The sequence below is a fragment of the Hypanus sabinus genome, chromosome 12 (genome assembly GCF_030144855.1).
Source record: "Hypanus sabinus isolate sHypSab1 chromosome 12, sHypSab1.hap1, whole genome shotgun sequence".
In the NCBI taxonomy this organism is placed as follows: domain Eukaryota; kingdom Metazoa; phylum Chordata; class Chondrichthyes; order Myliobatiformes; family Dasyatidae; genus Hypanus; species Hypanus sabinus.
The window spans coordinates 15931513-15957294 of record NC_082717.1 but is presented as its reverse complement, the minus strand read 5'-3'; the positions used below and the strand labels follow the sequence as shown (position 1 = coordinate 15957294).

The 25782-nt window shown below is 41.8% G+C and overlaps 1 protein-coding gene across 8 annotated transcripts in view; it reads right to left on the bottom strand.

Annotated features, from left to right (window-relative positions):
* LOC132402664 (RAC-gamma serine/threonine-protein kinase) overlaps positions 1-25782 on the bottom strand; it is a 402615-nt gene that overhangs the window by 203361 nt on the left and 173472 nt on the right. For 7 of the 8 annotated variants that reach the window (XM_059985594.1, XM_059985597.1, XM_059985598.1 and 4 more), the window contains one exon: positions 23655-23780. The exons of the other annotated variant lie outside the window; for it this stretch is intronic. In XM_059985594.1, the coding sequence (XP_059841577.1) occupies positions 23655-23780 (126 nt within the window). The remainder of the gene's footprint in view (positions 1-23654; positions 23781-25782) is intronic. 8 annotated transcript variants of the gene reach the window in all.

Below are 25782 nucleotides of genomic sequence, written 5' to 3'. Positions count from 1 at the left end.
TCATTGAAACCTATCGAATGGTGAAAGACCTTATTAGAGTGGATGTGGAGAGGATGTTTCCTTTGGAGAGGGAGTCTAAGACCAGAGGACATCCTCAGAATAAAGGGGTGTCCTTTCAGAACCAAAATGAGGAGGAACTTCTTTCGCCACAGTGTGGTGAATCTTTAGAATTTGTTGCTTGAGACAGCTGTAGAGGTTAAGCCTTTATGTATACTTAAGGCAGAGGTTGACAGTGCTTGATTGGTCAGGGCATGAAGGGAAATGGGAGGAAGGCAGGAGATTGGGACAGAGGGGAAAAATGGATCGGCCATGTTGAAATGGCAAAACATACGCAATGGTCCAAATAGCCTCATTTTGCTCCTATCCCTTAAAAAAGCAACAAGGCCATAAAACATCAGAGCAGAATTAGGCCCTTCTGTCCATTTATCAACAACACCATTCCATCATAAATGACCACAGATCCCACTTAAGTCTATACACCTACCTTCTCACCATATCCTTCAATACCCTGACCGATCAGGAAATGATGAACTTACATCTTAAGTACACACACCACCAGAGTCTGAGGCAGAACATTCCACAGATTTACTACTCTCTAGCAAAAAAAATTCCTCCTTAACTCCATTCTAAAGACTCTCCCCTCAACCTGAGGCTGTGCCTCCAATTCTGGATACCCTCACCATCTGAAACCTCCTCTCCACATCCATCCTATCTAGTCCTTTCAACATTCCGTAGGTTTCAACGAGATTCCACGCATTCTTCTGAATTCTGTACAGGCCCAAAGCTGCCTAACACTCTACATGTTAACCCCTTCATTCCCAGGGTCATCCTCATGAATCTCCTCTGGACTCTCTCCAATGACAACACATACTTTATTAGATATGGGGCTCAAAACTGTTGACAATACTCCAAGTACGACCTGACTAGTGTCTCAAAGGCTCAGCATCATCTCCTTGCTTTTATATTCTACTCCCCTTGGAAAAAAACTGCAACATTGCACTTGCCTTCTTTACCACAGACTTAACTTAAATTAACCTTCCCAGAGTTTTGCACGAGGTCTCCTAAATCCCTCTGCATCTCTGAAATTTCAATCTTCTCCCCAGTTAGATAATAGTCCGCACTGTTGTTCCTTTTACCAAAATGTGTTATCATACATTTCCCAACACTGTATTCCATCTGCCACCTTTCTGCCCATTCTTCCAATTTGTTCGTCCTGCTGCAATCACATTGCTTCCTCACCAATACCTACCCTTCTGTCTATCTTCGTATCATCTGCAAACTTTGCCACAAAGTCATCAATTCTATTATCTGAATCACTGACATTGTGAAAAGCAACAATCCCAAGATTGACCTGAGGAACACTAGTCACCAGCAGCCAACCAGAAAAGGCCACTTTTATCTCTACTTGCTGTTCCTGCCTTTCAGCCATTCTGCTACCCATGCCAGTATCTTTCCTGTAACACCACAGAATTTTATCTTGTTAAGCAGCCTCATGTGTGACACCTTATTAGACACCATATGAAAATCCGAGTGACATTCACTGCCTCTCCTTTGTCCACCCCACTTGTTACTTCCTCAAAGAACTCCAACAGATTTGTTTGACAAGATTTTCCTTGACAGAAACCATGCTGAATTTTATCATTAGACTTCAAGTACCTCTTCTGCACGCTCTTCAAAGCCTCCACATCTGATAATGCAGCAACCAGTACTGCGCACAACACTCCAAATGAGCACTAACTTAATGTTTCATACAGCTGCAACATGACTTTCTGACTTTTTTTCTCACCATCCCAACAGCACACAAATATGCTGTACAACTTCTTAGGCACTATTGTTTACCATTATTTACTTGTATTAATAACATGAGAAATTTTGCAGATGTTGGAGGAACTCAGCAAGTCAGACAGCATCAATGGAAATAAATAAACAGTTAACATTTTGGGTGATTCTTTATTCATTTCCATAGATGCTGCCTGATGTGCCAAGTTCCTCCAGCATCTTGTGTGTACCTACTTGTATTGCTATTTTCACAAGGAACTGTGGGATTTGCATCCAAAGATTCCTCTGCATATCAATGTTTCTGAAAGTCCTAGCATCTAAAACAGTAAAGTGCAGCAGGGGAATAGGCTCTTCAGCTTACGATGTCTGTGGGGTATACTTTCCTCTTCCAAATGACTTCCCAAAATACAACACCTTACGCTTGTCCACATTATTCTCCTTAATAACTAATGTTTGATTCTTCACTCATCTGATAAGAATGTATAATATAATACAGTACATAACGTGAATTGAAAAAGAGCTACTGCAGGAATTTCATAAAATAATCAGATGCATGTAAAACACAACAAATAACCAGTATCTGCATTCCACCATGCAATAAAATCTCTTGAGATATCTATTATGAATAATATAAACTTAAAAACTTTCTACCATAATACTTCAAACCATTTGCAAGAGAGCTTGATAACTTATTCAGATTTATTCAAAAGTGAGGTCTGTTTGCAGTAAATATATGTTGGTTGAAGTTAAATTTCCACTTTTTCTGAATGTACATGTTGAAATTATCTATACAAAACATTTCTTCCCTTTCTATCAATCACCTTACAAACTGCTGGGATTATTCTAACAAGCAGTAAATGGACATAAGAAGATACTGTTCAACCAATTCACTAATTTTAAGAGTAGGTCTGGATAACAGTCTGCAAGCAAATAAACAAACATAACACATGAGATTCTGCAAATGCTGGAAATCTTGAGCAGTATTGTTCCATGACTCTATAAGACAAAATGCTGCAGGAACTCAGCAAGTCAGGCAGCATTTCAATAGAGGAATAAACAATCAATTCTTTGGGCTGGGACCCTTAATCAGGAAATTTAAAAACTTGCAGACGCTGTGAATGAAAAATAAAAATAGTTTCCTATGTCTCCACCCCATCTGCTCTCAGGATGATGCTTCTCATTCCAGAATGAAGGAGATATCCTTTCTTCAAAGAACGGAGCTTCCCTTCCTCCACAGGCAACGCTGCCCTCAACCACATCTCTCCCATTTCATGCATATCTGCCCTCACCCCATCCTGCTGCCAGCCCACCAGGAATAGACAGGGTTCCTCTTGTCCTCACTTTCGACCCCACCAGCCTGCACGCCCAACACACAATTCTCTGTAACTACTGCCATCTTCAATGGGATCCCACCACCAAGCATGTCATTCCCTCCCTCTACTTTCTGCGAGGATCACTCCCTACGTGAATCCCTTGTCCATTCATCCCTCACCACTAATCTCCTTCTTGGCACTTGTCCATGCAAGCAGAACAACTGCCAGACCTCCCATACATCTCCTCCCTCACTACCATTCAACACCAAAAAGTCCTTCAACGTGAGGCAACACTTCACCAATCACTCAGTGGGATCATCTACTGTATCTGGTACTCCCAATGTGGCCTCCCGCATATCGATGAGAGACCCGACATAGACTGGGAGACTGTTTTGCTGAACACCTACACTCCATCCACCAGAAAAAGAAGGATCTCCCAGTAGCCACCCATTTTAATTCCACTCCTTATTTGCATTCCGACATGTCAGACCATGGCCTCCTCCACTGTCACAATGAGGCCACGATCAGGTTGGAGGAGCAACACCTGGATAGCCTCCAACCTGATGAAATGAACATCAATTTCTTGAACTTCCAGTAATGCTCCTCACCCCACCATTCTGCATTTCCTCTCTTATCTTCTGCCAGGAACTGCCCATCAACTCCCTCTGGTGGTCCTCCCCCTTTTCCATTCTTGGACTGTACTCTTTGGAGTTTAGAAGAATGGTGGGGGGGGACCTCATAGAAACATTTTGAATGTTGAAAGGCATGGTCATAGTTGACATAGCAAAGTTGTTTCCCATGGTGGGGGAGTCTAGTACGAGAGGACATGATTTGAGGATTGCAGTGCGCCCATTCAGAACAGAGATGCGAAAAAAGTTTTTAGCCGGCGGGTGGTGAATCTATGGAATTTGTTGCCAGGGGCAGCAGTGGAGGCCAAGTCATTGGGTGTATTTAAGGCAGAGATTGTTAGGTATCTGAGTAGTCAGGGCATCAAAGGTTATGGTGAGAAGGTGGGGGAATGGGACTAAAGGGGAGATTGGATGAGCTCATGATGAAATGGCAGAGCAGACTTGATGGGCCGAATGGCTGACTTCTGCTCCTTTGTCTTATGGTCTTTTTTTTCTTTCATGGCCTTCTGTACTCTCCTATTACATTCCCCCTTCTTCTGCCCTGTATCTTTCATCAATCAACTTACCAGCTCTTTACTTCACCCTCCCTCCCAGTTTCAGCTATCACCTTCAGTTTTACTCTCCTCCCCCACCCCACCCCCATCTTCTAACTCTGCCTCATCTGCTTTTTCCTCCAGTTCTGATGAAGGGTCTCGGCCCAAAACATCAAATGCACTCTTTTCCATAGATGCTGCCTGGCCTGCTGAGTTCCTCCAGCATTTCAGAAACATAGAAAATAAGTGCAGGAGTAGGCCATTAGGCCCTTCAAGCCTGTACCGCCATTCAGTATGATCATGGCTGATCATCCAACTCAGAACCCTGTACCTGCTTTCTCTCCATACCCCCTGATCCCTTTAGCCACAAGGGCCATATCTAACTTCCTCTTAAATCTAACCAATGATCCGGCCTCAACTGTTTCCTGTGGCAGAGAATTCCACAGATTCACCACTCTGTGTGAAAAAGTTTTTCCTCATCTCAGTCCTAAAAGGTTTCCCTTTTATCCTTAAACTGTGACCCCTCGTTCTGGACTTCCCCAACATCGGAAACAATCTTCCTGCATCTAGCCTGTCCAATCCCTTTAGAATTTTATATGTTTCAATAAAATATCCCCTCAATCTTCTAAATCTTCTAAATATAAACCTAGTCGATCCAGTCTTTCTTCATATGAAAGTCCTGCCATCCCAGGAATCAATCTGGTGGACCTTCTTTGTACTCCCTCTATGGCAAGAATGTCTTTCCCCAGATTAGGGGACCAAAACTGCACACAATACTCTAGGTGCAGTCTCACCAAGGCCTTGTACAACTGCAGTAGAACCTCCCTGCTCCTGTACTCAAATCCTTTTGCTATGAATGCCAACATACCATTTGCCTTTTTCACCACCTGCTGTACCTGCATGCCCACTTTCAATGACTGGTGTACAATGACACCCAGGTCTTGTTGCACCTCCCCTTTTCCTAATCAGCCACCATTCAGATAATAATCTGTTTTCCTGTTCTTGCCACCAAAGTGAATAACCTCACTTTTGTCCACATTAAATTGCATCAGCCATGAAGTTGCCCACTCACCTAACCTATCCAAGTCACCCTGAATCCTTTTAGCATCCTCCTCACAAATAACACCACCGCCCAGCTTCGTGTCATCCGCAAACTTGGAGATGCTGCATTTAATTCCCTCGTCTAAATCATTAATATATATTGTAAACAACTGGGGTCCCAGCACTTAGCCTCACAGTACTCCACTAGTCACTGCCTGCTATTCTGAAAAGATCCCGTTTAACACCCACTTTTTGCTTCCTGTCTGCCAACCAATTCCCTATCCACATCAATACCATACCTCCAATACCGTAGCTTTAAGTTTGCACACTAATCTCCTATCTAAGACCTTGTCAAAAGCCTTTTGAAAATCCAAATATACCACATCCACTGGCTCTCCCCTATCCACTCTACTAGTATCTTCAAAAATTTCATAAGATTCGTCAGACATGATTTTCCTTTCACAAATCCATGCTGACTTTGTCCGATGATTTCACCACTTTCCAAATGTGTTATCATATCTTTGATAACTGACTTTAGCATTTTCCCCACCACCAATGTCAGGCTAACCGGTCTATAATTACCCAGTTTTTCTCTCCCTCCTTTTTTAAAAAGTGGGGTTACATTAACCACCCTCCAATCCTCAGGAACTAATCCAGAATCTAAGGAGTTTTGAAAAATTATCATTAATGCATCCACTATTTCTTGAGCTACTTCCTTAAGCACTCTGGGATGCAGACCATCTGGCCCTGGGGATTTATCTGCCTTTAATCCCTTCAATTTACCTAACACCATTTCCCTACTAACAGGTATTTCCCTCAGTTCCTCCAGTTCACTAGACCCTCGGTCTCCTACTATTTCCGGAAGATTATTTATGTCCTCCTGAGTGAAGACAGAACCAAAATAGTTATTCAATTGGTCTGCCATGTCTTTGTTCCCTATGATCAATTCACCTGTTTCTGACTGTAAGGGACCTACATTTGTCTTAACCAATCACATATCTATAAAAGCTTTTACAGTCAGTTTTTATGTTCCCTGCCAGCTTGCTCTCATAATCTTTTTTCCCTTTCCTAATTAAGCCCTTTGTCCTCCTCTGCTGGCCTCCGAATTTCTCCCAGTCCTCAGGTATGCCGCTTTTTCTGGCTAATTTGTATGTTTCTTCTTTGGACTTGATACTATCCCTAATTTTCCTTGTCAGCCACGGGTGCACTACCTTCCCTGGTTTATTCTTTTGCCAAACTGGGATGAACAATTGTTTTAATTCACCCATGCGATCTTTAAATGCTTGCCATTGCATATCCACCATCAACCCTTTAAGTATCATTTGCCAGTCTATCTTAGCTAATTCACATCTCATACCTTCAAAGTTACCCTTAAGTTCAGAACCTTTGTTTCTGAATTAACTATGTCACTCTCCATCTTAATGAAGAATTCCACCATATTATGGTTACTCTTACTCAAGGGGCCTCACACGACAAGATTGCTAACTAACCCTTCCTCATTGCTCAATACCCAATCTAGAATGGCCTGCTCTCTAGTTGGTTCCTCAACATGTTGGTTCAGAAAACCATCCTGCATACATTCCAAGAAATCCTCTTCCTCAGCACCCTTACCAATTTGGTTCACTCAATCTATATGTAGATTCAAGTCACCGATTATAACTGTTCCTTTATTGCACACATTTCTAATTTCCTGTTTAATGTCATCCCCAACCTCACTACTACTGTACACAACTCCCACTAGCGTTTTCTGCCCCTTAGTGCTATGCAGCTCTACCCATATCGATTCCACATCCTCCAGGCTAATGTCCTTCCTTTCTATTGCGTTAATCTCCTCTCTAACCAGCAATGCTACCCCACCTCCTTTTCTTTCCTGTCTATCCCTCCTGAATATTGAATATCCCTAGATGTTGAGCTCCCATCCTTGGTCACCCTGGAGCCATGTCTCTGTGATCCCAACTATATCATAATCATTAATAACTATCTGCACATTCAATTCATCCACCTTGTTATGAATGTTCCTTGCATTGACACACAAACACTCTTAGCCCTTATACAATTATGTTGAAAAGTGGCCCTTTTTGATTTTTGCCCTGGATTTTCCTGCCTGCCACTTTAACTTTTCACCTTACTACTTTTTGCTTCTACCCTCATTTTCCACCCCTCTGTCTCTCTGCACTTGTTCCCATCCCCCGCCACATTAGTTTAAAGCCTCCTGAACAGCAGTAGCAAACACTCCCCCTACGACATTGGTTCCAGTCCAGCCCAGGTGCAGACTGTCCTGTTTGTACTGGTCCCACCTCCCCCAGAACTGGTTCCAATGTCCCAGAAATTTGAATCCCTCCCCTTTGCACCATTTTTCAAGTCACGTATTCATCTGAAATATCTTCCTATTTCTACTCTGACTAGTACATGGCACTGGTAGTAATCCAGAGATCATTACCTTTGTGGTCCTACTTTTTAGTTTATCTCCTAACTCCCTAATTTCACCTTGTATGACCTCATCCCGTTTTTTTACCTACATCGTTGGTACCTATGTGCACCACGACCACTAGCTGTTCACCCTCCCACTCCAGAATGTCCTGCAGCCGCTCAGAAACATCCTCGCACCAGGGAGGCAACATACCATCCTGGAGTCTCGTTTGCAGCCACAGAAACGCCTATCTATTCCTCTTACAATCGAATCTCCTATCACTTTAGCTCTCCCATTCCTTTTCCTTCCCTCCTGTGCCGCAGAGCCACCCATGGTGCCATGCACTCAGCTGCTGCTGCCTTCCCCTGATGAGACATCTCCCCCAACAGTATCCAAAACAGTATATCTGTTTAGGAGGGAGATGACCTCAGGGGACTTCTGCACTACCTGCCTACTGCTATGCTGTCTAGTGGCCACCCCTTCCCTTTCTGCCTGTGTAGCCTTTACCTGCCGTGTGGCCAACTCACTGAACGTGCTATTCACGACTTTCTCAGCATCGTGGATGCTTCAGTATGAATCCAATCACAGCTCCAGCCACTTAATGCGGTTTGCCGGAAGCTGCAGCTGGACACATTTCCTGCACACATAGTCGTCAGGGACACTGGAAGTATCCCTGATTTCCCCCTTGCTGCAAGATGAACAAACCACAGGGGCGATCTCAGCTGTCATGACCTACCCAATATGTTGCCTCAACTTTTGAAACATTCTCCTTTTAAAGGAACTTACCTGGCCTTACCTCACTTGGAATGAAGCTCGTCCTCAGCCTCTGCTCGCCAAAGCCTCTGGAGACAACGCCTTCCTACTCTGTCTCCCTCTACTCCGTCACCCGCTCCGTCTAACTGCTCTCTTTAAATACTCCCGCTGCCTCACAGTCCGACTTACATGGGCTTGTGCAGTCGTGCCCCCATTAAACTGCCGAAGTGTTTGAAGTGTTTAAACTTTGTGTGTGTAGGTTGGACTTCCAGCATCTGGAGATTTTCTCAGACATACTCAGTAGGCAAGCAGCATTTTTAGGAAGAGCAACAGTTAATATTTAAGGTTGAAGTCCCTTCATCAGAACTGCAAGATTACAAGGGTGATGTCTCTGAACAAGTTATACTGGCTTGTCCATGGAGTTCAGTTGTAGACAAACAAAAGAATACAAGAGTTACAAAATGTACAGCAGGAATAATGACCAGCAGGTCAGGCTGGACATGACCTCCATTACTAGAAGGAATAAAAGGGAAAAATAAAAAGACTGAGCTAATTTTAGCACTGAAGTAATACAACTGATACAAAGAAATCAAGCTACCTGAGGTTGTGCAATTTCATTATTGATTTCAGAAAGTTACAATAGGTCCAAACAAAATATGAGATGCTGCCTTATTTTAACAGCAGAGGTCACAGAACAAATAGGTCAGAGTGGAAGAGGAATTCTCCAAACAGCACCACAAAAAAAGATTTGTTAAAATCTCCCTCTCTCTGAGAATACTTTAAAGAATTATTTTCTTCCCACAATACAACAGAAGTTCTTGCAAAGATGAAGTTAACATGACATAGGAATCAGGGTATTATTCAATTTGACAGGTTCATCATTTAACAAAATACTGTACATTAAAATAAAAGGCTTTATGACGTCAAATATGGGCAAGAAAACCTCTTGATTGGCATCTACCATTATTAATCAACAGAATCAGAACACTTCCATTCAGAACTACAGACCATCAAGGGCACCATACTGTACATACTCTATAATGTCTCCTATAGCAAATATATAAAGATATAAATATATGTGAGGCAACTCGTTAAGAGGAAAAAGGAAGCATATGTTAGATATAAGAAGCAGGAAATAGGAGGGGCTTATGAGAAATATAGGGTAGCCAGGAAGGAGCTAAAGAAAGGACTTAGGAGCGCTCAAAGGGGACATTAGAAGGCCTTGGCATGTAGGATTAAGGAGAACCCCAAGGCGTTCTATGCGTATGTGAAGAATCGGAGGATGACCAGAACGAAGGATAAAGAGGGCAACATGTGCCAGGAAGCAGAGGAGGTTGGGGAGATCCTAAATGAATACTTTGCTTCCGTATTCACAAGTGAAAAGGATTTTGATCAGGATGAGGTCAAAGTAGAGCGGGCCTGTGTGCTGGACAATGTGGAGATTAAGGAAAAAGTAGCGCTGGATCTTCTTAAAAACATTAAGATTGATAAATCCCCAGGGCCAGATATGATACACCCCAGGTTGTTGTGGGAATTGAGAGAAGAGATCGCAGAAGCATTAGCTATGACCTTTGAATCCTCTTTGGCTGTAGGGGAAGTGCCGCAGGACTGGAGAATGGCAAATGTAGTTCCCTTGTTTAAAAAAGGTAATAAGGAGAAACCTGGAAACTACAGACTGGTGAGTCTTACGTCGGTGGTATACAAACTACTGGAAAGGATTCATAAGGATAGGATCTACAAGCATTTGGAGAAGTACAGTCTACTCATGGATAGTCAACATGGCTTTGTGTAGGGAAGATTGTGCCTCATGAGCCTGATTGAGTTTTTTGAAGAGGTAACAAAAGAAATTGATGAGGGTAGGGCAGTGGATGTGGTCTACATGGACTTTAGCAAAGCATTTGACAAGGTCCCTCATGAGAGACTCATCCAGAAAGTCTTGAGGCATGGGATAAGTGGAACCTTGGCTATTTGGATAAAAAAATTGGCTTAAAAGGAAGAAAGCAGAGGGTAGTTGTGGAAGGAAAACATTCTGCCTGGAGGTCAGTGACTATTGGAGCGTCACGGGGATCTGTCCTGGGACCCCTGCTATTTGTGATTTTTATAAATGACCTGGATGTAGAGGCGGAAGGATGGGTGAATAAGTTTGCGGATGACAAGAAGATTGGAGGAGTTGTGGATGGAGCTGTAGGTTGTCGAAGGTTACAAGAGAAGAAAGACAGGCTGCAGAGTTGGGCAGAAAAATGGCAGATGGTTCAATCCGCAGAAGTGTGAGGTGATGCATTTTGGAAGGACAGACCAGAAGACTGAGTACAGTTACTTAAGAGTGTGGATGAACAAAGGGACCTTGGGGTTCAAATCTATACATCCCTCAAGGTCGCTGCGCAGGTTGATAGGGTAGTTAAGAAGACCCATGGGATGCTAGGCTTCATAAACAGGGGGACTGAGTTCAAGAGTAGAGAGGTCATGTTGCAACTCTACAAATCTCTGGTGAGACCGTACTTAGAGTATTGTGTTCAATTCTGGTCACCTCATTATAGGAAGGATGTGGAAGCTATGGAGAGGGTGCAGAGGAGATTTACCAGTATGTTGCCTGGTTTGGAGAACAAGTCATATGAAGCAAGGTTAGCAGAGCTGGGACTTTTCTCTTTAGAGTGTAGAAGAATGAGAGGGGACTTGATAGAGGTCTGCAAGATTATGAGAGGCACAGATAGAGTGGATAGTCAGTACCTGTTTCCCAGGGCACCAATAGCAAACCCAGAGGGCATATGTACAAAATTAAGGGAGGGATGTTTAGGGGAGACATCGGGGTAAGTTTTTTTTTAAATTTACACAGAGGGTTGTGAGTGCCTGGAATGTCTTGCCAGGGATAGTGGTGGAGGCTAAAACATTAGGGGTATTTAAGAGCCTCTTGGACAGGCACATGGATGAAAGAAAAATGGAGGGTTATGGAGTAGTGTGGGTTTAGTACTTTTTTTTAAGGATTATATGGGTTGGCACAATAGGCTGAAGGGCCTGTACTGTGCTGTAGTGTTCTAGGAGATAGCAGAAAGGCTAGGTGTACATAAGTGGATTAGTCATTTTATCCTGATGGAATGCATCATATCATGTTGAGCAAGACAACCATAAAAATTATGAAGGCATTGAACACAATTCTCTAAACATGTAGTGACACAAGCATGGTGCATGAGAAATGAAGATCAAATCATGTACCATGTCATAAATGATAAACTTTGCAATGACAGATCAATGTTTAAAAAATCCTGGTTATGGGGAAACTTTATTCATCTGGGACAGAAGTAGCAGTCACAAATAGATTGATTAGAGAAAGACAGCAAGGATTAGTTACTGGCAAATTTTCATCAATTTCAGGTTGATAACAGGAAAAGGCAGTTAATGTGATGAATAGAATACTGTCATGAAATTAAACAGAAAATGCTGGAAATACACAGCAGGTCAGGATACATCTGAGGAAGTAGGGTAAGCTTCAGTTCGATGAACCGTCTTTAATCTGAAGCATTGCCTCCTTTTCCCTTCCTACAGAGCTGACATGACCTGAAGAGCATTTCTAGCATTTTCAGATTTCCAGCATCTGCAGTTGTTTTTAATTTTATATTTAAAAAACCTTTTAGGGCTTCTTAAGGTGGAAGCCCACAGAATAAAATACAATAACAAAATGGAAGGAAAATCTGCTTTGTGGGTGCTACAATAGTGTAGCAGTTAGCGAGACTATGACAGCTTGGGGAGTCAGAGTTCGGAGTTTAATTCTGCCATCATCCATAATGAGTTTGTACAGTCTCCCTTTGGAATATACGCGTTTCCTCTGGGTGCTCTGGTTTTCATTCCAAAGATGTACTGGTTAGTAGGTTATTTGGTCATTGTAATTTGTCCTGTGATGGGGTAGGGTTTAATTTGGGATTGCTGCAGTGCAGCTCAAAGAGCCACAAGGACCTGTTTCCCTCTGTACATCTAAATGAAAAACAGATTTAGACAGAGACCAATGGTGAACAAGGTTTTTAAACTGAAAGGAAGTACACCATGGTATCACTGGGACAGCACAATGATGTTGCTGGGGACCTGCTGCCTCACAACTCCAATGACCCAGTTCAGTCCTGCACTCAGCATCAACTGCATTAAATTTTCAGGTTCTTCTTGTGATGTGTTGGGATTCCTCCCAAAACTATGTGGGTAGGTAACCAATTGGTCAATGTAAGAATGCCCCCGAAATGGGCAATAGAATGTATGGGGATTTGCAGAGTACAATTGACTATGAAAATGCGTGAGGGAATGAGATTCCTCCATGAGCTGGCATTGATTCAATGATCCCATTACCTCCTTTTAGATCATGAAATATGGACATATAATATGGTGGTTCTCAGGGGTTAGTACATTGTCTTCAGGGCACAATTCCAGAATTTACAATGACAAATGAATTGGTAGAATAGCTAACTATCAAAATGCTGAAAGAACAGGTGGACATCTGGATGATGAAATTTGATGTAATTCAAGGAGATAATGCGATTCAAAATACAGGCTTCCCCCACTATCCGAAGGTAGAGCATTCCTATGAAACCGTTTGTAAGCTGAAATGGCATAAAGCGAAGAAGCAATTATTGTACACACCTGATTTATTTTATAAAGCATATGGAATCTAAACATAGAGGCACAAGAGCCAGCAAGAAAGCTATGATCAACTTTGCTTAGTCACATGTGGGGATGTCTGATTCAGCACCGAACAAGTGCTATTCAGCAGGAACAGAAAGACAAGATAGTTTCTGATACAAGTTTTTAAAATTATTAAGACCCTAGGTAAAGTGAACAGGATGAAGTTTAAAACCAAATGTCATATGATGGCAACTGGCAAAGTAACAAAGGAAAAAGCCAGAGTCGCAGAGCTGTACAGCTCAGAAACTAATCCTGCCACCTCCAGTTTAAATCCCCACGCAGAATATTATGGAGGATCAAATACCCAAACCCAGCACAGCCCCCACTTGTCCCATTTAACCTGTCTCAATGCGGTGGACTTTAGGACCCAGGGAATTCAGTGCGGTGGTCCTTTAGACCCAGCGGACCTCGGGAGCCATTGGAGGTTGTGACCCGCCACCTGCAGTGTTTCTGTTCCGTTGATGGGAAGCAATCGGGATTGAAAATAAAGTGGAAATAATAAAGTGTTTGGAAAGAGGTGAAACACCATCAGTCATTGGAAAAGTGTTAGGCTACAGTCGGTCAACGATCGGAACAATTTTAAAGGATAAAGTGAGAATGGAGCATGTGAAAAGCCCTGCCCTGATGAAAGCTACAATTACTACTAAGCAACACAGTGGTTTAATTATTGGAATACATACATTTCTTAAGTGATTTATATGCATAGAAAGGTAAAATATATACTATATATTAAGAAAAACGTTTGACGAACTGACGCTAAATAATACTGGATGTACTTGTTCCGACTTACGTACAAATCCGACTTAAAGACAGACTCAGGAACAGAACTCATTCATAACCCGGGGACTGCCTGTGGTACTACATCCTTCTTTGCCGAACCTAGACAAGAGCCTGTCTGTAAGCTTCTTGAATGTAGTATTGCATCTGATTCCACCACCTCCTCTGTAAGCACTTTCCAAATGTCATTGTCTGAACAAATTACTCTCACCTTAAAACTATGCCTTGTTTTTTTGACTCGCCTACCCTGGGAGAAAGATTTTGACCATTTACCCTGCCTATGTCTTTCAATCTTATATCATTCAGCTCTTCAAGAGGTGGCAGAACAAGTTCACCCAATTAGCCTCTTGCCAGAAAAACATGCCAGCCAATCTAATCTTTTCCTATAACTAAATTCATTCAATCCAAACAATATACTGGTGAGGAAATCTGCAGGTGCTGGAAATTCAAGCAACACACGCAAATTCAAGCAGGTCTGCGTCGGGAGATTGTTTCGCTGAAAAACCCAACGCAGAGTGGGAGACCGTTTCGCTGAAAAGACCTGACCCCCCCACTACTTTCAAATTTCTTAGTATCTCTCCTTTCATTTAGTCCTGACGAAGGGTCTCGGCCCAAAATGTCGACAGTGCTTCTCCTTATAGATGCTGCCTGTCCTGCTGTGTTCCACCAGCATTTTGTGTGTGTTGTTTGAATTTCCAGCATCTGCAGATTTCCTCATGTTTGCAGAGTGGGAGACTGTTTCGCTGAACACCTACACTCTGTCCGCCAGAGAAAGCAGGATTTCCCAGCGGCCACACTTTTTAATTCCACGTCCCATTCCCACTCTGATATGTCTATCCATGACCTCCTCTACTGTCAAGATGAAGCCACACTCAGGCTGGAGGAACAACACCTTGGGTCTGGGTAGCCTCCAAACTGATGGCATGAACATTGATTTCTCTAACTTCCATTAATGCCCCCCCTCCTCTTCTTACCCCAACTCTTATTTATTTATTCCCCCCCCCCCTTTTCTCTCTGCCCCTCTCACAATCATTCCTTTCCTGCTCTCCATCTCCCTCTGGTGCTCCCCTCCCCCTTTCTTTCTACCTAGACCTCCCGTCCCATGATCTTTTCCCTTCTCCAGCTCTGTATTCCTTTTGCCAATCAACTCTCCGGCTCTTGGCATCATCCCTCCCCTTCCTGTCTTCTCCTATCATTTCGGATCTCCCCCTCCCCCTCCCACTTTCAAATCTCTATCTTTTCTTTCAGTTAGTACTGACAAAGGGTCTCGGCCCAAAACGTCAACTGTACTTCTTCTTATAGTTGCTGCCTGGCCTGTTGCGTTCTACCAGCATTCTGTGAATATACTGGTGAATTTCCTCTAAATCTTCTCCAGCACATTCTTCTTACAGAGTGGCAACCAGAACTACATTTAACACTCCAAAATGTGGACTCCTGAACTGCAATTAATGTTCACACTGGGTTCTCCTTTGCAGTGGAGAAATCATACGTATGACTCTGCAGAACACCTGTATTCAGACTGCAGGGGGGGGAACCTTGACCTTCCTGTTATCTGATAGTTTAATTCTCCATCCCACTCTGGCCTATTAATCTGGCCTCCCACAAGGTTACAAGGCCCAAAGAATGCTTGAGAAACAGCATTTTATCCACCATTTAAGCACATTGATCCCCTGGACAATAACGAATTTGGACTCATTCTGGCAACCCAATCAGCAGCAGCAGCAGGCCACAGTGACGAGGTTTCTATCAGATCGGCGAAGCTTGTTTAAAAGTACAAAAGGAACAAGTGGGGCAGCCATTGTTGGGAGTAGGAATGCCAGGCTTTGGCTCAAAGGAGGCTTTGGCTTGAAAAAGGTGTTAGCTCTGATTAAGCTTCTGTTAAGCTTTCCTTTTCCCCCTCTTACTGTACTTGGTGTAGTACATAGTAGTTGTGTGTTCTTCATGCCAGATGTTGGAGTACTGAGAGACCCAGAGTCAGCCAGGGAACTACATCTGCATGGTGCATCCAGCTGCAGCTCCTTGAAGACTGTTATGGATCTGGAGCTGCAGCTGGATGACCTTCAGCTTGTACGGGAAAGTGAGGACATAATTGATCAGAGTTACAGAGAAGTTGTCACCCCAAAGTTGCAAGAGGCGAGTAGCTGGGTGACTGTCAGGAGAAACGGGAATGTTAATAAGCAATTAATGCAGAGCACCACTAGGCCATTCCCCTCAAAAATAAGTATACTGTTTTGGATAATTTTGTTGGGGTGGGGGGGGGAGGTGACTTCCCAGGAAAATCCCACAGAAACCAGATTACTGGCACTAAGCATAGATCCATGGTGCAGAAGGGAAAGAGGAAGAAGAGGAGAGTGGTAGTGATTGGAGACTCAATAGTCAGGGGAACAGACAGGAGATTCCATGAATGTGAACAGGAACCTGAATGGAATGTTACCTCCCAGGTACTTGGGTCAGGGATGTCTTGGATTGCGTCCACAACATTTTGAAGAGGGAAGGAGAGCAGACAGGTACCTTGGCACATATTGGTACTAATGACTTATTGATACTAATAAGGAAAAGCAAAGAGGTCCTGAAAAGAGAATTTAGAGAGCTAGTAGAAAGCCAAGAAGCAGGACTTCCCGGCTAGTCATTTCTGGACTGCTGCCTGTGCCACACACCAGTGATTGTAGAACAGAATGATTTGGCAAATTAATGCATGTCTGAGAAGCTGGTGGAGGGGGCAGAGCTTCGGGCTCTTGGATCATTGGGATCTCTTCTGGGGGAGGTATGATCTGTTTAAAAGAAACAGAGGCTGATTGGTAGGACGCACCAAGTGGGAATAAAAGTATCCTTTTCTGTTTTGCTGCCAGTGACTAGTGGTGTTGGGACCACTTTTTTTCAAAAATATTTTATATCAATGATTTAGCTAATAGAATAGTTGGCTTTGTTGCCAAGTTTGCAGATGATACAAAGATTGGTGGAGGGACAGGTAGTGTTGAGGAAACAGGCAGGCTGCAGAAGGACTAGATTAGAAGAATGGGCAAGAAATTGGCAAATTAAATACAATGTTAGAAAATGCATGGTCATGTACTTTGGTAGTAGAAATAAACGTGCAGATTATTTTCTAAACAGGGGGAAAATTCAAAAATCTAAGATGCAAAGGAAACTGGGAGTCCTTGTGCATAATACCCTAAACGTTAACTCAGGGGTCACCAACCTTTCTTGCACCGCAAACCGGTCAACTGGGGGGAGGGGGGAGTGTTAATCATGACTGGAATATAGGTGATAAGCCAACTATAAGTCACTTATAAGTGGCTAATACACTCAATTTTGTTTCTAAAAGGGTTTATCTAACAAATTTAATATTAAACACAAAGCACATATTTTTCTTGCATGAATATAGTGATAAGTCAATAGCATCATTACATTTTAACTAACGCTTGGATATTAAACGCCCAGCGCATATTTTCCTCGTATGAGCATATAAAATCATTGCAACACACCAAAATCGCTGAATCAGTGGGAGCCTGCAACAAGACGGTCCCATCGAGGGGTGATGGGAGACAGCAATACTCGAAGGGGGTTACTTATGTCCAATCTATTCCATAAATTAGTTTTCTTGGCTCTCAGCACTTGCTTCTGTCCTGCTTACTCACGTTTTCTCCGCTCAAAAAACTCAACAGGTTTGTCTTTAAGTGCAAGGTGCTTGGACTCAAGGTGCCGAAGCAAGCTTCATGGCCTCATTAGACAGTCTCCGGGCCCAAACTCCAGCCTCTTGCCTACCTGCCACCAGACACCTTGGCCAGATGCTGCTGGTCATGGGTGGACTGAGAGGACAAGGTAAGGGCCAGAGGTCCCTGTGCCAGGGCCGCGGTGGTTGTAGTCTGGAGAGTGCGACTGACCGAGCGAGAAGTGCGACAGGGTGCGTGCCCTCCCGCCCCCCCCCCCCCAATAGATAGGTAGGATCTATCTGCCGACCAAAGTTTGGCTCGAGGAATGACTTTCAGTAGATCACAGCGAAGTAGTTGTTCTGCTACTTACAAAACCCTGAGCCAGAATTAGGTTGTTTGCGAATATTTTAGAACCAGGTTCCCCACGAACATTCAGTGTGGTAAACTGGTTTAGAGGTGGCGCTCCAGGCCAGTACCAATGGCACTTCTCGCCGGCCGCACTAAGTGGCTGGATACTCGAGGCCAAACAGTGATCCCTGGCACGAGGGTATCACTACATTTAGGTGACTGTTGACCTCGCGTGCATTCAAGTTCAACAGTGGGCATGACAGGGAATGAGGAAAGGTGCAGCGGACTCATATTGTTTCATATGGACAAATCATGTTCTTTCCTCGTGGCCCGGTAGCACATGCTTTGCAGCCCGATGGTTGGGGACCACTGTATTAACTTGCAGGTAGAGTTAGTGGTGAGGAAGACAAATGCAAGAGGTCAGGAATACAAGAGCAGGGATGTGATGCTGAAGCTTTATGGGGCACTGGTAAGGTCCCACCTTGAGTACTGTTACAATTTTGGGTTCCTTGTCGAAGAAAAGATCTCTTGGTATTGGAGTGGGATTAGAGGGGGGATGACTCCGGGAATGAAAGGGTTATCATACAAGGAATGTTTGATAGCTCTGGGTCTGTATGCACTGGAATTTAAAAGGATGGGGTGGGAAAAGATCTCATTGAAACCTTTCGAATGCTCAAAGGTCTAGACAGAGTAGATGTGGAAAGGATGTTTCCCATGATGAGGGAGTTTAGGACAAGAGGGCACAGCCTCAGGATAGAGGGGTGCCCATTTAAAACAGATGCAGAGAAATTTCTTTAGCCAGAGGATGGTGAATTTGTGGAATTTCTTACCACAGGCATCTGTGGAGGCCAGGTCGTTGAGTGTATTTAAAGCAGAGCTTGATAGGTTCTTGATGGGACACGGCATCAAAGGTAACAGGGAGAAAGCCAGGTAGTGGGGCTGAGGAGGGGGGAGAAAGGATCAGACATGATTGTATGACTGAGCACTCAATGGGGCAGATGGCCTAATTCTGCTCCTATGGTCTTAAAGAAAACTTGATTGTGTCTGCATCAATCACCATTTATAATATTGGTTCAGCTTGTTTCTCTCCACCCTCCTCACCCCACATCCTCCCTTATATTGCCTTTCTCCTCTCTCTAGGAGTAGAGGTCACACTCAGCCTCACCCGCTTGGCATTTCTTTCCGTTCTGCATTTTGTAATTCCCACATTCTATTGTCTATATCTAAGTTCTCACTCTAACTTTTACCATTGACTTACTGGCCTCATAACCTCGATCCTCATGGTCACCCAGTTTTACCCATTTAGAGGCACACCACCCACTCTGCAGTTTAAATTTCTTTTGTGTCCTTTCTAGTTCTGATGGTATGTCTTTGACTTCAAATGTAAGCTTTGTTTCTCTTCTTAACAGATGTGCCGAAATCTGTTGAGCCTTTCCTTTATTTTGTATTTCCAGCTTTAGTAGTTATTTTGATATTCACATCCTAAGATTAACCACCTTCAGTTGCCATAACTGAAGAAATAAAATGATAGCTGAATGTGCAGAAAGAGTCAAAGGACATCAAATACAAAATGAACTTCATGTGAACTGAGCTTACAAGGCTTAACAAGTATATATGAAACTACACATTTGGATTAGGCAATATCAAGTTAATATTCAACTGGTTGCAATTTTTATTCATACTACATTTGAAAATCATGATCTCCCTTACAGTTAAAAAACAATTCAATTGCTCAATGGGATAACACCCCATCATTTGACAAGTAGTCTGGCAAATTTAAGAGTCTTCCCTTCCTTTTCGTTCCTATTTCACACACATTGTTGAAAGAATACCAAAATGCTCTGTCCAGTAGACACACTGTCTTTAACTATGAATTTATACATTCATAATGTTATACAGTACAGAAACAGGCCTTTCAGCCAAACTCTATCATACAAACTAGACCAGGGGTTGCCAACCTTTTACACTCCAGGCGTCAATTTTTTCCACACATGAGTTCAGATGCGCCATACAACTCTTGCACCCCCATTCAATTCTTGGAAAAATATGTTAATATAGACATATTTAGCATTTTACATGATATTGATTAAAATAAAAACAAGATAAACATTACTTACCTTAATGAGACTTTTGAGTCTATTTTGATTTCGCCAAGCTTTTAATGTTTGGAGTTAAATTAGTTACTGAGAGCAACAGAGTGTTCTTCAAATTTGAATCAGTCAATCACGACCTCATTTTGTTTTTAATCAATTTCATGGCTGAAAATTCTTGTTCACATCTGTACATCGTTCTGAAACAACAGATGTAACTCTGGGCAAATTTTCGTAGTTCTGGAACATGTTCACAGGGTAATAATTGCCAGAAATTAATCCTGTCAGAAGCATTTGAGACAGAGGGAAGCTCATCAAATTTCATGTTCAATAATTGATTCGATTTCAAGTCAATAAGTTCCATTTGTATGTTACTAGGCATCTTCATGATTTTTTTGTTCACCAGGTGAAAATGGGTTTATAAATGCAAGTATGCAGTCTTCTTAAGTAAACTCACAAAAAAGACTTTCAAATGACTCTTGCAATAACCTGATTTTTTTTTTCAAATATATTTTGTAAAATTGCCATCATCTCAGCACATTCACTCTGCTCTTTTAAGTGCGGAAACTGGCTTAAATCCTCATTTTCTAACTGAGAGGTGAACAGTTTTGACTTCATCTTGAATGCATTGATATGATTTACTAAGCTGGGAAACAATTTGTTCTTACCCTGGAGTTTCAAATTTATATCATTGAGACGGCTAGGAACATCAAATAAAAATGTTAAATCAAAGAGCCAATTGTCATCACATAAAAGGGCTCTTTCCTCAGGCAACGCATTTTTCTCTTCTAGAAAATTACGAACAGTATTTTTCAGTTTCCAAACTCTCCTCGGAACCTGTCCTCTAGAAAGCCAGCGCATCGCACAATGAAGGACAAGATCGCCGTATTCCAAATCTAACATTTCACAATATTCTCTGAACTCTCGTCTGTTTAATCCTCTTGCTCTAATTTTATTCACACATTTTACAACCAGTAACATAACATGCTGCAAATTTAAAGTATTTCCACACAGAGACTCTTGGTGTATAATGCAATGATATTTTAGTAGAGGACGACCTAAAAAGTTTTCAAGCAAGGCTGTAGTCCCAGTGGCTTTACCTATCATTGACGCGCTTCGTCAGTGCAAACACCGATGAGTTTACTACAATCTAGTTGTAGATTTTCTAGGCATGATTTTACTTTGTCAAATATGTCTGATCCTCTTGTTTTTCCATGAGGCGACTCAAGACCAATAAGTTCTTCAAAAACGCTAAAATTATCATCAATTCTTCTTATAAAAATGTTTAACTGGGCTACATCACATACGTCAGCAGATTCGTCCAAAGCTAAAGAAAGTACAAGCATGGACAAGGTCTTTCAGTTGCTCAGATACATCGTGACACAGTTCTTCGGTGTGTCTCGGAACTGATGCCTTCACAGAGCAAATTTCTCTACATTCCTTTCGATATTTTTATCACCAAGACATCTTGCAAATATTTGGAGACAAGGCTTAACAATTTCTTCTCCATCAGAGAAAGACTTCCGTTTTTTGGCCAACATTAAAGCAATTTCATAGGACACTTCTGGCATCGCCAAACTTTCACAGCTTCTTTTAACGAACATATTTTGTCTTCCTTTTTCTTAATCACATATTCTTTCTGTAACTCAGACCCAAGCACAGCTTCAGTTTCCTTCTATTTCAGTCTGATGTTGTGTTGTATAGTGTCTATTAAGATTATGTCTTCTATTATGTGAGAAAGTGTTTTCACAAACAATGCACAACAGTTTTCCTGACAGACCTGCTATAAATAAGAACTTATTTTCCCACTGTTCATTGAAATCACTTTCTGCTTTTCTTTTGCTCATTTTCTTTTCCACTGTGACGGGTAACCGAATATAAAAACAAGGCTTGTTATATACCCCTAGAGTTCATTTTGTCTGTGGACTGTCACTTTAAAACGTCAAGAGAATGAGACTGACTTTTGGACACTGTTGGATTACTACGGACTACAAAATTGTTTGGTTACTATGGTGAGAGAGGTGGAGTTATTTGACGGACAATGAATGTTTACATTTTTTCTGCAGCTAGTTTTGAAAATACAATGACACAGAGACACACACAGTCAAAGTCAAGATAGATTTGGTCAATGGAAGACACCAGTGAGTGCGGTCGCTGGTTTAAACTTTCAGTAGCCCAAAGGGGTGAGTTGCGATAGATCCAGAGTATTGATAAATAGAAGAAGTTTGCAGAGGGGAGAGGACAGGAAGGTTTGAAACAGAAGAAACCTAGTGACAAAGAGATCACTGTTTGGACTCTCTCTCCAAGTCGCCCGTAAGGGTGGGTTTGATTCCATTCTAATACGAAAGTGTGATTGTCACATAGTTAATCCACAGCAGTGGGTTCTCTGGTGAGGGGGAAACCTTTGTGAATACCACGTGTGTGTTTACCCTTGTCTGGGTGTGGTATTTCACCGAAGAAGGCACCCCTGTGGCAAATCACTGTTGGAGTTACTTCGTATGACATGGAACTGGGTAAGTGGCTATCATGTTGGGGTAACCTTGTGGAATCTACTGGTGTGTGTACCCTTGCCTGGGTGGTAGTTTTCCCTGGAAGAGGGTCCCCTTTGTGATGCTATGATCCATCTGTGGATTCAGTTTGAGTATCCTGTGGCCACCACTTTGGGATGTCCCATAGCTGAATTCGGGTATGTACCACTTGTGTTGAAACGATATTCATTGAAGATTACTGTCAGTGATACTTCACGTGTGGAGTGGAACAACTTCGGAGATAAAACCTACTGCAATTGTTATTTTGTATTGCTGTTGTGGAATATCGATGTAATTGCCTTCTCACAACATTCACCTTTGGATTACAAATATCTCACATTAATTAACCAGAGGATTGAACTGAATTTTCTTATATACCATTGTACGTCTCTAACTCTTGCCACTTGAGCTTGAATGAGTTTGGGAACTTTATTTTTACACCTATAAATGCATAATACTGCTAACTCTTGATTTACCTGGTTTAAATTACTATATTTGGTAGTTACGAATAAAATAGTGATTTGTTAACAGCAACACCAGACTCCAGAGGTATTCTATTGCTAATGATACTTTTACATGTACGTAGCAGGCTTTTTTTCGAAAAAGTACAAAACTGCAAATGTTCACAACGGACAAACAAAGCACAACTCTGTAGAGCACGAGTGTCAATTGTACTGTTCCAGACACCTGGCACCTCAGGATCAAACAAGCACCAAACGAGTATAGAACAACTGCAGAACAAATGTCCTTCTTTCCTAGTTTGACTCATTGAACATTTTTAAATTGAAAACAGATTAATGTGAAAGAAGGTAACATTCACCAAAAGATGTGCACATAATAAAACTGCTAAAAATAATTGCTAAGTTTTAGATTTATTCTCAGTAAAATACATTTCTAGCTCTTTTATTATCACCACTGGGGTGCAATGTGCCACTTCTAATCATCCAATGCGCCACTTCTGGTGCATGCACCATATGTTGGCCATCCCTGCTCTAGACTTCCAAGTCACTACATTAACAGAAATCAAGTTATGTTAAAAATGATGGCTCAGAGCACTGGAATTAAAAAAAGAAAATCACATTGAGATATTACTGTGAGTATCAGGAAAACTAAAAAAAAAACATAACTATTCAAGACTTACTTGCCACTGAGAAGTTATTCAAAGGGTATGGTAAATCTGCATCTTGTGGTTTCTCCTTGTATCCTATGAAGGATCCATCAGTCTTCAATAGAAAGTACCTTGGTCTCCAGTTTTTGATATATTCTCCTACAAAAAAAAATAAGATACTTAGTAACTGTGCTGAGGTAACTAATCCTTGTAAGCAGAGCATGATGCCCAATTTCATTTTCCATGGAAAAAAATTTAAAGCTAGGTAAGCTGCATCTTTCAAAACTGGACCATGTTGTTACACCTGTAACTTTTCACAGGGCTAAACTTTTGGAGCTCAAGTTCAACTTGTTAAAATATTATGTCAGAACTCTTATATACCAGGTAAATAAAGTTGTATTAACAGACTGTCTATAATTTGATAACCTCATCCAGAACATGACTCACATTGAGGGTGGATTTGTGGAAATAAATAACGATTCCAGTTCATTCTCAAAGAATCCACTAAAAAACTGAATTTGACTTGACTGTCATTATACACCTTCACAACAAGCAAAACTCACAATTAGTAAAAAAAAAAGTAATTGATTGTAAAGACAAAAAAGGGAAAGAAAATACCCAAGTCTAATTATTTCCAAATTAATTGGAAAATAATCCATAATGTATAATTTATTGTCAAATAGGTAGTGTACTGCTCAGTCACAAACTTATTCTATCAACTTTTTGGAAATACAACTAACCACTGATGCCATTGTTAAGTGTACCCTGTTGTTGAACATTCATATAGGCAGTAAATGAGTCGGATGAAAAAGGGAAAGTGCAGATATCTAGCTTTCAGAATTGTGAACATCATCCCTATGAAGAGCTGAAATGATTAGAAATGCATAATTTAGAGGCATTTCTTGTAAAGAAATACAAATAGAATGCAGTTAAATTATATTAAAAGATCAGCAAAACTGTAGTTTTGCAAAAAAAAATGCTTATCTATGCAAAAGTCATGAACTGTTCAAAATTCATACTAGGGTCAGGAGAAGCAAAGTCAGCATTTCTACAGGTAAAGGCTCTTCTACTGTGGTACATGATTGCAGAAATAAATGTCCAAGGCAAGTAGGTTCAAGTGTACTAGCACTAGTATCTCTCATACTTTTAGAAAGATGCTCTCCCAAAAATATACAGTGATACATTATATAATGAAAGATTACCAAGTGATATAGCGCAAATAAAAAACAATGCCTTCTTCACCTCAACACTGAAAGCAACCAATGCCACAATTCACAAATGTAGTCCATTACCACATTTTCAAGTATTACATTAACTTGATGAACCACAGAACATTACAGCACAGAAACAGGCTTTTTGGCCCTTCTTGGCTGCACCAAACCATTTTTCTGACCTGCACCTGGGCCATATCCTTCCAAACCCCTCTCATCCAGATACCTGTCCAAGTTTTTCTTAAATGTCAAAAGTGAGCCCACATTTACTACTTCATCTGGCAGCTCATTCCACACTCCCACCACTCTGCGTGAAGAAGCCCCCCAATGTTCCCTTTAAACTTTTCCCCCTTCACCCTTAACCTATGACCTCTGGGTTTTTTTTCCTCCCTTAGCCTCAGTGGAAAAAGCCAGCTTGCATTCACTCTATCTATACACATCATAATTTTATGCACCTCTATCAAACCACCCATCATTCTCCTACGCTCCAAGGAATAAAGTCCTAACCTATTCAACCTTTCTCTGTAACTCAGTTTCTCAAGTCCCAGCAACTTCCTTGTAAACCTTCTCTGCACTCTTTCAACCTTATTAATATCCTTCCTGTAATTAGATGACCAAAACTTCACACAATACTCCAAATTCGGTCTCACCAATATCTTATACAACCTCACCATTACATTCCAATTCTTATACTCAATATTTGATTTATAAAAGCCAATGTACCAAAAGCTCTCTTTATGACCCTATCCACCTGTGACGCCACTTTTAAGGAATTATTTAACTGTACTCCCAGACCCCTCTACTCTACTGCACTCCTCAGTGTCCTACCATTTACCTTGTATGTTCTACCTTGGTTTGACCTTCTGAAGTGCAATACCTCACATTTGTCCGCATTAAGCTCCATCTGTCATTTTTCAGCCCATTCCTCCAACTGGTCCAAATCCCTCTGC